Source organism: Oncorhynchus mykiss, chromosome 1, assembly GCF_013265735.2.
Source record: "Oncorhynchus mykiss isolate Arlee chromosome 1, USDA_OmykA_1.1, whole genome shotgun sequence".
NCBI lineage: Eukaryota > Metazoa > Chordata > Actinopteri > Salmoniformes > Salmonidae > Oncorhynchus > Oncorhynchus mykiss.
Genome location: NC_048565.1, coordinates 81,649,794 through 81,662,569, shown reverse-complemented (window position 1 = coordinate 81,662,569; position 12,776 = coordinate 81,649,794). Strand labels below are relative to the sequence as shown.

General features: G+C 44.4%; 1 protein-coding gene across 2 annotated transcripts in view; it reads left to right on the top strand.

The window, feature by feature from the left end:
* LOC110530466 (SPARC (osteonectin), cwcv and kazal like domains proteoglycan 2) overlaps window positions 1-12,776 on the top strand; it is a 77,355-nt gene that overhangs the window by 63,197 nt on the left and 1,382 nt on the right. For both annotated transcript variants that reach the window (XM_036986874.1, XM_036986871.1), the window contains 6 exons: window positions 1,645-1,750; window positions 3,073-3,184; window positions 3,340-3,477; window positions 5,448-5,666; window positions 6,371-6,433; window positions 11,078-11,215. In XM_036986874.1, the coding sequence (XP_036842769.1) occupies window positions 1,645-1,750; window positions 3,073-3,184; window positions 3,340-3,477; window positions 5,448-5,666; window positions 6,371-6,433; window positions 11,078-11,215 (776 nt within the window). The remainder of the gene's footprint in view (window positions 1-1,644; window positions 1,751-3,072; window positions 3,185-3,339; window positions 3,478-5,447; window positions 5,667-6,370; window positions 6,434-11,077; window positions 11,216-12,776) is intronic.

Below are 12,776 nucleotides of genomic sequence, written 5' to 3'. Positions count from 1 at the left end.
CACCTCCTTAAACAAAGAGATAAAGCATATTTCAACCCTGCAGGCGCGACACAAAAAGCAGAAATAAAAATATAAACCATGCCTTAACTTTGACAAGCTTCTTTTGTTGGCACTCCAATATGTCCCATAAACATCACAAATGGTATTTTGTTCGATTAATTCCGTCCATATATATCCAAAATGTCAATTTATTTGGCGCGTTTGATCCAGAAAAACACCGGTTCCAACTTGCGCACCCTGACTACAAAATATCTCAAAAGTTACCTGTAAACGTGCCAACACATTTCAAACTACTTTTGTAATACAACTTTAGGTATTTTTTAACGTAAATAATCAATCAAATTGAAGACGGGATGATCTGTGTTCAATACAGGAGGAAAACAAAATGTAGCTAGCTTTTCTGGTCATGCGCCTCTATCTATCAGTACACTTCAAGTGACCCTCGTTCAAGATGGCCGTACTTCTTCATTACACAAAGGAAAAACCTCAACCAATTTCTAAAGACTGGTGACATCCAGTGGAAGCGATAGGAATTGCAAGAAGGTCCCTTAGAAATCTGGATTCCCAATGAAAATCCATTGAAAAGAGAGTGGTCTCAAAAAAAAATCTGAATGGTTTGTCCTCTGGGTTTCTCCTGCTAAATAAGTTCTGTTATACTCACAGACATGATTCAAACAGTTTTAGAAACTTCAGAGTGTTTTCTATCCAAGTATACTAATAATATGCATATATTATCTTCTGGAGATGATTAGCAGGCAGTTGAATTTGGGCATGCATTTTAATCCGGATGTGAAAATACTGCCCCCTGTCACCAAGAAGTTAAACAACATGATCATTACACAGGTGCACCTTGTGCTGGGGACAATAAAAGGCCACTCTAAAATCTGCAGTTTTGACACACAACACAATGCCAGAGATGTCTCAAGTTTTGAGGGAGTGTGCAATTGCCATGCTGACTGCAGGAATGTCCACCAGAGCTGTTGCCAGAGTATTTAATGTTAATTTCTCTACCATAACCCGCCTCAGTTTATGGTAGAGCAATTAACATTAAATTCTCTGGCAACAGCTCTGGTGGACATTCCTACAGTCAGCATGCCAAATCATCGTTTTAGAGAATTTGGCAGTTTGTCCAACCGGCCTCACAACCGCAGACAATGTGTAACCACGCCAGCCCACGACTTTGATATCCGGCTTCTTCACTTACGAGATCGTCTGAGACCAGCGACCCGGACAGCTGGTGAAACTTAGGAGTATTTCTGTCTGTAATAAATCCCTTTTGTGGGGAAAACTAATTCTGATTGGCTGGGCCTATCTCCCCAGTGGGTGTTACTACTAGATCACAGACTCTGAACCTGTACCATCTACCTCTTACCTGATCCAGAGGTACCCTCTGCTGTGTTACTGCCCAGTCATATGAAATCCACAGATTAGGGCCTAATTTATTTATTTCAATTGACTGATTTCCTTATATGAACTGTAACTCAGTAATTGTTGTATGTTGCATTTATATTTTTGTTCAGTATACATTACTGCTGCCACCAAGCCATTGGAAGCAGAACCTCTTTGTCCTCTGTGTCTTAAGTAAAGCAGCCTGCTCAAATACCGTGTGTGTGGTGCGTGTGTTTGTGCGCGCACGCTCTGTAGACTGAAGCAGCCTGCCCTGAGGTCTCCTGAAGGAGGATGTCAGCCCTGTCCTTTCTCCTCCTCTGGTCCTGTGTGTGGCTCTGACGGACACAACTACGCCTCCCAGGTACAGCAAAACACACACACACACACACACACACACACACACACACACACACACACACACACACACACACACACACACACACACACACACACACACACACACACACACACACACACACACACACACACACACACACACACACACACACACACACACACACACACACACACACACACACACACACACACACACACACACACACACACACACACACACACACACACACACACACACACACACACACACACACACACACACACACACACACACACACACACACACACACACACACACACACACACACACACACACACACACACACACACACACACACACACACACACACACACACACACACACACACACACACACACACACACACACACACACACACACACACACACACACACACACACACACACACACACAAAGTGACAAGTCAAAATGTTCTTATATTTATCTCAAATGAGCCTTTATATGAATCGAACTTAGTCATTTAATTTCACTTTTCCAAACATCATTCTCAACAAGGTCAGAGAAGATAAAGCATAAATCAATAGAAACACATGGGAAAGATGCATCACCACAACATCCCTCTGGTCCTCAGTTGCTATTTATCACAGCCCTTTGTCTTTGTGTTGTCTATATCTATGGAGGCCGTCCACACTGTTGCCCTCTAACTATATCTGTATATCTCTGGAGGCCGTCCACACTGTTACCCTCTAACTATATCTGTATATCTCTGGAGGCCGTCCACACTGTTACCCTCTAACTATATCTGTATATCTCTGGAGGCTGTCCACACTGTTACCCTCTAACTATATCTGTATATCTCTGGAGGCCGTCCACACTGTTACCCTCTAACTATATCTGTATATCTCTGGAGGCCGTCCACACTGTTACCCTCTAACTATATCTGTATATCTCTGGAGGCTGTCCACACTGTTACCCTCTAACTATATCTGTATATCTCTGGAGGCCGTCCACACTGTTACCCTCTAACTATATCTGTATATCTCTGGAGGCCGTCCACACTGTTAACCGCTTACTGTATCTGTATATTTCTGGAGGCCGTCCACACTGTTAACCTATAATCTGTATATCTCTGGAGGCTGTCCACACTGTTAACCTCTAACTATATCTGTATATCTCTGGAGGCTGTCCACACTGTTAACTTCTTACTGTATCTGAAGCATTATGTACAAGCTCTAGATCCAAGAGACACAACAACATTACAGCCGTGTTGTAATTCACTGATAATAAACACAAAACACAGAGATACATAGCCTGATAAGAGGTGTGCGTGTGTGTGTGTGTTGTAGTGTAAATTGGAGCAGCAGGCGTGCCTCACAGGGAAGGAGTTGACTACGAAGTGTTCAGGACTTTGTCCCTGTCCAACCGCGACCCCAACCAAAGAGACAGAGGTCAAGCATGGTGAGTACACACAACCACACACACACACACACACACACACACACACACACACACACAAACTGCAGTGCTATACAATAACTTTCTCTCTCACTCTCTCTCTCCCTCTATCCCTACCGCTCTCCCCCCCCCCCCCCCCCCCCCCCCCCCCCCCATAGAGAGTTGTACAGGGCAGGACCTGTCTGATCTGGGGGACAGACTGAGGGAATGGTTCCAGCTGCTGCAGGGCAACGCCAAGCTGAACAACAACAGCAGGACTGGAGCCAGTAACACAGCAGAGGCTACCTCTGGATCAGGTAAGAAAGAGGTAGATGGTTCAGAATCTGTGATCTACCAGCAACACTCCCAGCTGAGACAGGTATACTCCTCTCCCAACTGCAGGTCGTGGTTCAAACTACGCTCCAACACTTTAAAAGGTTATCCCACCTTCTCTGTCATTTCATAACTGTCTCAATAAAGTTAACAGACAGTACAGTAGAGTTAGTATAAGGCCAGCACTGCATCAGGTAAGAGTTCAATAGGGCCAGCACTGCATCAAGTAAGAGTTACATAGGGCCAGCACTGCATCAAGTAAGAGTTACATAGGGCCAGCACTGCATCAAGTAAGAGTTACATAGGGCCAGCACTGCATCAAGTAAGAGTTACATAGGGCCAGCACTGCATCAAGTAAGAGTTAAATAGGGCCAGCACTGCATCAGGTAATAGTTAAATAGGGCCAGCACTGGATCAGGTAAGAGTTAAATAGGGCCAGCACTGGATCAGGTAAGAGTTCAATAGGGCCAGCACTGCATCAGGTAAGAATTTAATAGGGCCAGCACTGCATCAGGTAAGAGTTACATAGGGCCAGCACTGCATCAAGTAAGAGTTACATAGGGCCAGCACTGCATCAGGTAAGAGTTACATAGGGCCAGCACTGCATCAAGTAAGAGTTACATAGGGCCAGCACTGCATCAAGTAAGAGTTACATAGGGCCAGCACTGCATCAAGTAAGAGTTAAATAGGGCCAGCACTGCATCAGGTAAGAGTTCATTAAGGTCAGCACTGCATCAGGTAAGAATTTAATAGGGCCAGCACTGCATCAGGTAAGAGTTACATAGGGCCAGCACTGCATCAAGTAAGAGTTACATAGGGCCAGCACTGCATCAGGTAAGAGTTACATAGGGCCAGCACTGCATCAAGTAAGAGTTACATAGGGCCAGCACTGCATCAAGTAAGAGTTACATAGGGCCAGCACTGCATCAAGTAAGAGTTAAATAGGGCCAGCACTGCATCAGGTAAGAGTTCATTAAGGTCAGCACTGCATCAAGTAAGAGTTAAATAGGGCCAGCACTGCATCAAGTAAGAGTTACATAGGGCCAGCACTGCATCAAGTAAGAGTTACATAGGGCCAGCACTGCATCAAGTAAGAGTTAAATAGGGCCAGCACTGCATCAGGTAAGAGTTCATTAAGGTCAGCACTGCATCAGGTAAGAATTTAATAGGGCCAGCACTGCATCAGGTAAGAGTTACATAGGGCCAGCACTGCATCAAGTAAGAGTTACATAGGGCCAGCACTGCATCAGGTAAGAGTTACATAGGGCCAGCACTGCATCAAGTAAGAGTTACATAGGGCCAGCACTGCATCAAGTAAGAGTTACATAGGGCCAGCACTGCATCAAGTAAGAGTTAAATAGGGCCAGCACTGCATCAGGTAAGAGTTCATTAAGGTCAGCACTGCATCAAGTAAGAGTTAAATAGGGCCAGCACTGCATCAAGTAAGAGTTACATAGGGCCAGCACTGCATCAAGTAAGAGTTACATAGGGCCAGCACTGCATCAAGTAAGAGTTAAATAGGGCCAGCACTGCATCAGGTAAGAGTTCATTAAGGTCAGCACTGACTTGCCTAGTTAAATAAAGGTTAAATAAAAATAACATAAACAATAGAAAATCAAGTAAGAGTTAAATAGACCAGCACTGCATCAGGGAAGAGTTAAATAGGACCAGCATCATGTCAGATGCAACATTGTGTATATTCTCATTTATTTTCCTAAGGATATTTGGAGTTACTATAATCTTGACCTCTACCACTGTTATGAATATTTGATCTGTCTGTGTGGGTTATAACTCATTCCTCCTCTCCCCTTTTCACTGTGGGTGTGTGTGTGCTTGCATGTGCGTGTGTATCTCAACATGTGTGTGCTTGCGTGTGTGTGTCTGAACATGTGTATGTTTGCCAGCTTGTGCGTGTGTCTCTATATGTGTATCATATCTCCCTCTCTGTCTGTAGTCCTGGACAGGAGCGTAGTGGTCAGCTGTAAGGACTCTGTAGGCTGGATGTTCTCTAAGCTGGACACCAACAGTGATCAGTATCTGGACCAGGCCGAGCTGGCAGCCATTAACCTGGACAAGTATGAGGTCTGCATCCGACCCTTCTTCAACTCCTGTGACTCCTACAGGGACGGGAAGGTTTCTACAGCCGAGTGGTGCCTCTGCTTCTGGAGACAGAGTGAGTAGAATTTGGGGAAAGGTGTGCTTGTGTGTCCGCTGATGTCTCTCCTATCTCCCCTCTCTCTCTTCTCCCCTCTCTCTCTTCTCCCCTCTCTCTTCTCCCCTCTCTCTTCTCCCCTCTCTCTTCTCTCCTCTCTCTTTTCTCCTCTCTCTTCTCCCCTCTGTCTTATCTCCCCTCTCTCTTATCTCTTATCTCTCCTCTCCCCTCTCCCATCTCCCCTCTCTCTCCTCTCGTCTCTATCCCCTCTCTCCCCTCTCGCAGTCCATCTCTGTAAGTCTTCCCCTAGTTGTTTTTTGTTGCCCAGTGGTGGGGAAATGGCCACAGTGGTGCAGTAACAACATCACTGTAGCTTGTTGCCAGGATGGTTCCTCCCACAGCTCTCACAGATTGTGTCTGTCAGCCAAGCAGCTGGCCAGAAACTAGACAAGACCTGTGTTTACCACTGGACCCATGGCTGGAGCCACTGCATGTGTCCCAAATGGCACCACATGCCCTATATAGTGCACTACTTTTGGCCAGAGCCCATGAAACCTGAGAAACACAGTAGTTTGAAGTGGCATATAAATCATGTATCATTTCAATGGGAGATTTGTGTGAATGTTTGACAGACTTTCTACGCATATCTGAATTTTCTACGATTTGGCTAATTGTGTGTGTGTATCGAAGTGATGTACTGAAGCGTTGGTGTGTTTCTCCCTCAGAGCCCCCCTGCCTGGCTGAGCTGGAGAGGATCCAAGTTCAGGAGGGAGGCAAGAACAAACTAGGTATTTATTATGTGCTACATGTTTCTGCATGATTGACATTTCCCAGACGTGCATGAGGGCTTTGAGTGAGCATACCCCTTACGGAATTTCACATGATCACGTGATAGCAGGTAACCTAGCGGTTAAGAGCGTTGGGCCAATAACTGAAAGGTCGTTGGTTTGAATCCCCGAGCTGACTAGGTGAAGAATCTGATGTGCCCTTGAGCAAGGCACTTAACCCTAATTGCTCTGAATAAGTGCGTCTGCTAAAATGTTAATTTAATGTGATAATGTGAAATCATGTGATTTTGAATTTGCCCCAATGCAACATTGTTTACATTAACCCTTTACACTCATGGAAATTGTCCTATATGGATAGGAATACATTTAAATGCTTCTTACAGAAAAAATATGAAAAGCATATGCATAACCATGGTAGTGATTTAAAAGGTAACAGTTTGGAGATAATGGGGAAATGTTTAGACCAAAGCACAACCGTTCACCTGACACTGGATCCAATCATTACACTGTTGATTTTCGCCGCATTTGTCGGAAAATACTCTGGGATACATTCAGTAACATGATAAGACAAAACAATGACAAGGGTCTGAGTGAGAGGGCTAACTGGTGTTCCCAAGTGACTACACACCTCTCCAAAGTGTACACAGTTCCTAAGTCACTTCAATGCACTTTTATGACTCAGTCTTCAACTATAAGGTGCTTGTTTTGAGCTCTCTTAGCTGTTCCGTTGAGGAACTAGAGCAACACACTTGTAGTTGTTGTATTTGGAACACAGCCCTGCATCCCCACCATCACAGAATTACTGTTGTTGTTTACGCAATCGGAAAAACAGTCCAATATCAATCACAATCTGGGTCAGGTGGGCATGAAAGCTTGTTCTATTGCTTTCACAAGGCAATTCAGAGAAGCAGATTGTAATTTTGGTGTACATAGAATGGAGTCATGAGAGCATTCAGATGCGTCGTCTGTGGAAACTGTTCTTCACAACAGACAAACAGGCTCATTCTGTTGAACAACCCAGGGTATGAAACTATGTCATCTTGTAACTGTACATCAAACATAGTGATCATAAACGTTTACACTGTATATCACATGAGTTTTATGATATAGAATGTGAAGTACACATTTGGACTCATGGGTGTTTGGCTTGTTTGTATGACATCATAGCTGTATTTATTATAATCCTCAACATCTCATCTGTCAAAATACATCGAGTCATTTTAATTTGCAGCATTTCCCTAACTCAGACTTAATTTTTCTGTTAAAAGTTGTCCAATTACCGGAAGGGATGGAGGGCACATCTTGTTGCATGGTGCTCAAGTTCAGAATATCTGTCAGTCAAAACCCATACAGAGCTGTGTAGCGGAGACCCTGAGCTCTGACGTCATGTATAGCATGTTACTGTACAGCCACTACGTTCCAATTTAGGAGATTATTAGTGCCCAAATCTGCCATTTTCAACCAGTATACAGGTACGAGTGTAAAGGGTTAACGTATATTTTTCACCTTATTCTGCATGTACTTAGATATAGAAGTCCTATGACATTCTATCCCGATTTCATCCCTTTTCTGATCCTCAGTAGGATGCCGATAAAATAGTGGTGCGTATCTTATATTATAATAGCCTACAGATAGATGCTGATATATTCTAAGGTGTCAGGGCTTAAGTCTCCGTAACCTTGTAAAGGTGAACTAGTCCAGATTCATAGCACGTGTGTCCTTGTTCTCTAGTTATTAGCCAGCCCCTTGGTGCAGCAGTAGCCCCTTGGTGCAGCAGCAGCCCCTTGGTGCAGCAGCAGCCCCTTGGTGCAGCAGCAGCCCCTTGGTGCAGCAGCAGCCCCTTGGTGCAGCAGCAGCCCCTTGGTGCAGCAGCAGCCCCTTGGTGCAGCAGTAGCCCCTTGGTGCAGCAGTAGCCCCTTGGTGCAGCAGCAGCCCCTTGGTGCAGCAGCAGCCCCTTGGTGCAGCAGTAGCCCCTTGGTGCAGCAGTAGCCCCTTGGTGCAGCAGTAGCCCCTTGGTGCAGCAGCAGCCCCTTGGTGCAGCAGCAGCCCCTTGGTGCAGCAGTAGCCCCTTGGTGCAGCAGCAGCCCCTTGGTGCAGCAGCAGCCCCTTGGTGCAGCAGCAGCCCCTTTGTGCAGCAGCAGCCCCTTGGTGCAGCAGTAGCCCCTTTGTGCAGCAGCAGCCCCTTGGTGCAGCAGTAGCCCCTTGGTGCAGCAGCAGCCCCTTTGTGCAGCAGTAGCCCCTTGGTGCAGCAGTAGCCCCTTGGTGCAGCAGTAGCCCCTTGGTGCAGCAGTAGCCCCTTGGTGCAGCAGTAGCCCCTTGGTGCAGCAGCAGCCCCTTTGTGCAGCAGCAGCCCCTTGGTGCAGCAGTAGCCCCTTTGTGCAGCAGTAGCCCCTTGGTGCAGCAGCAGCCCCTTGGTGCAGCAGCAGCCCCTTGGTGCAGCAGCAGCCCCTTGGTGCAGCAGTAGTATGCTGACCATAGAATATTAGAATTACATTGCCATTCTATTTCTATGGTGCTGTCTACACAGTTATTCCCCTCTATCCTATACCTTCTCAATAAATGGATTTTGTATTCATGGCTTATGACATTTGAAATTGTCTGCAGAAAACAAATGCTGCATACATACAGTATCATTTAAGCTGTACGACACTTACACTGACCGTGATTAGGTATGATGGTTGGCCAGAACGTATAGCTTACTGGCCTATGTAAGTCCAATTAAGTATATATGATAACATAAACGCATCAATTCAAATGCTTTTTAAATATGTATCTCTTGACTCAAAAGAATGAATGAAGCAAAACCATAATTCACAAATAGCCTGGTTCTCCAACAAAATATATATAATATATAAAATAATAAGCACAAAGAAGGCAAATAACAACAAAAAAAGGACATGAATTAACAATGCCGTAAGAACCTGGGCAGTGCTATGGTGAGGTGTGACAGTTTAGACGTACTCTCTGTTCTCATAAGTGTTGCATAGCAGACATTTTCCAGTGTTGTTGAAGGTGGCGATGCCTCTCAGATACTCCTAAAGTGGTTTATTCTGGTAGTCCTCCACGAGTCGCATCAACTCTTGCTGGCGGCTGTGCACGCGGGGCAACGTCCGTGCCTATAGAACACTAGCGAGTTCCTGCTCCCTCTGTAGTGACTTCCTATGTTGTTGTAGTTGCAAGGCGTCGAGGAACTGGCAAATTGTGGTTTGTGTCACTGTGGTATCGGTAAGACGCCCCACAAACGACTGACACCAACCATCCCTTTGTGACGTTATTGGTCTTCCCCATGTCCTTCAGGACAGTATCGTAGTAGTTCCACATTTCTGTAATCAAAAGATAGAAACATGTTAAGACACCCATTTGCTGTTGTCATCAACCTTGTTGCAATATTCCAGTGCTCTTCTTCGGCTGTCTGGGTTTGGCCCACTCTCATGCTGAAGAAACAGCTCTCCACAATGCGTAGTATGGTAGATCTCAGGTATGACCAGGTTGGAGAGGGTTGCCGGGCCTCCCCCCCGTCATGCTCCTCATCTGAGGGATGACTGGATCCACTTCAGGAGTGACAGGATTGGGGAGAGTTGCAGGTCCAACCTGGTCACCACCAGCTGCCGTGCCATGGTTCCCAGGGACTGTAGCCGGAACCTGCGTCTGCTTGTCTTCTTTTGCCTGTGCCTCTGTATACTGATTTGTAAGTTCTATTCCGAGGGCAAATAATGCCTGACAGCATCTGACATGGCCGGTGTAGCAGACTCCAAAACGTGCAGTGTGCTTTCCATGGTCTCCAAACTCCTCCTCTTCATGTTGTTCAGTACATGTCGGACTGCTATCTGCTTTCCGTCCGGGATGTGGTTGTGGTCTCCCAACAACCCCGTCAGTGAGGACGGCACGAGTACGAACTGTACTCTGTACCTTTACAGAAATATTTGTTAGCCATATCTTGTTATTTTCTGTAAGCGTAGCCCCCATGCACCAGGATTCTGTTTCCAAGCACAGAGGACAAACTTGGGTTCCAAAGTTAGGTTCCATTGTAGCTCCTTCTTGGGGACCTCCTCAGAAAGGAATGACTGCTGAGGAAAAGGGTGCTCTATTTGTACAACATCTTGGGGTTATTAGCATCCCAGTGATTTGCAGGTCTATTGTTTGACTATCAAGATCCAAAACTGCAGTTCCTTTCTACAGTCATGTGACAATTAGCTTTTTTCCCTATCTTCTAAAACAAACAACTAAATGTTTTCTTAAATTAATCAAACTATAGGATAATTAATAGTCTGTAATACAAACACTAATCATTTTAACTGTAACATAGTAGGCTATGATAATTTAACATCACAAACAACAACCTGTACCCCCGCACACTGACTCAGTACCGGTACCCCCTGTATATAGCCTCGGTACCGGTACCCCCTGTATATAGCCTCGTTATTGTTATTTTATTGTGTTACTTTAGTTTATTTAGTAAACATTTTCTTAACTCTATTTGTTGAACTGCATTGTTGGTTAAGGGCTTGTAAGTAAACATTTCACGGTAAGGTCTACCTACACCTGTTGTATTCGGCAAATGTGACAAATAACATTTGATTTGATATATGTATTCTATCTAAAAACATGTGTGCCTCCATATGTAAAATCCTCTGTGTGTGTCAGGCTTGTTTATCCCTAGCTGTAATGAGGATGGATACTACAGGAAGCTGCAGTGTGATCAGGCCAGGGGAGAATGCTGGTGTGTCGACCAACAGGGAGGGGAACTAGCCAGCTCCAGAATCCATGGCAACCCCGACTGTGGTAAGAGACAATCGGGGTTCAATTTCTGAAACCCCCTGGCACACACTCAGTATAGAACCCAACTCACATACTTAGTAGGCTACAGACCACCACACACAATCAGTATTGATACCCATACAGTCTGTACTCCAACACATACATTTTATTTTATTTTTACATTTGAGTAATTTAGCAGACGCTCTTTTCCAGAACAACTTACAGTAATTCGCAGTGTTGTGTTCAAGATCACCTAAAGCGAGACCGATTCAAGATCAAGACCGGAGCAAATCGAGTCTGGGGCAAGACCAAGACTGGGAGGGGGACAAGGGGTCTGAAACTGAATCAAGACAGAGACCAGAAAAATGCGAGTCCAATTCAAGACCATGATTTTCATTTTGTAAAATCACCACCATAATAAGAGTTCAAAATGTCCAGTATTTCTGTGTTCATATTTCAGAACAACATCTGGATTCTTTGGACATTTCAGAATGGTGAAAAAATTCATGCTGAGGGAAAATAGAGCCACTATTACTAACCCAAACACAGTGGGGAACTATGAGGGCCATCTATGCCTTCAGAGAAAGCTAAGGATTTATAAAATAATAATAATAACAATGATAATTTTTATGACATTATTATTTTCAATGATGTTCTGATTTAATCCCTTGTTTTTGTTGGAAAGGGTTAAAACTGAAAAGAAAAAAAGATCCAATCAGGATTTTTCTTTGGTCTTCTCTGGGGAGAAAAATCTAGCTAGCAAAGTCAGCCATCAGATAGATAGATAGAAGGCATTTGCCATTCAACTGTTGAAGAGCAACATTTGAGTGACAGTGGAATAAACCAATTTAGACTTGTAATGGGTGGGACTGTTTTTACAAAAAACATATGGAAACTTCTGCCTTCTCAAAAGCCAACAGTCGCAGTAGTTCTCCCGCGGTCTATCTAGCCATCTTTTGTTGTAGGCTAGTTTACAGCGGCTGCAGCAGGTGTTATTGAAGAGGATGTTGTTGCTAATTTGTTAGCTTCTCCCTTTTTAAGAATAACTTTCAACAAGAAGTTAACCTTTTACTGCAGTGGGCTAAATCAGGCTCACACACAGTGTGGTTCTTGGTAGTCTTAAACAAATCTACTTTGGAAACTAAAGTATACACCTCACACACATGGTTATGGACTTTAAAAAATAAGTCACCTGTACCATGTCAGATATAGAGTTGAAATGTATTCCATTTTTAGTTTGCATCCCAATATTACACTTTATATACATCACAGAAGACTGAAATATAACAAAACTGTTTGACATAGAAACACTGGATTTGCATCTGTTTAAAATATTATATGTATTAATTATGAAATAATATTAATAACATTCCACCCATGAGGCCAAAGAGGGCACTTTTGTTAATTGACTGCAGGAAAGGGTTGTTTCAAATTATCATCTGGTGAGTGGAACTGTGTTTTTTGTAATAATAATGTATAATTCTTTAGTTTTTGCACAATCTGATTGGAAGGGCCTGGCTCCCCGGTGGGTGGGCCTGTGTCCACCCAGGCCCACTCATCCTTACGCCCCTGATGGCTTAATTGC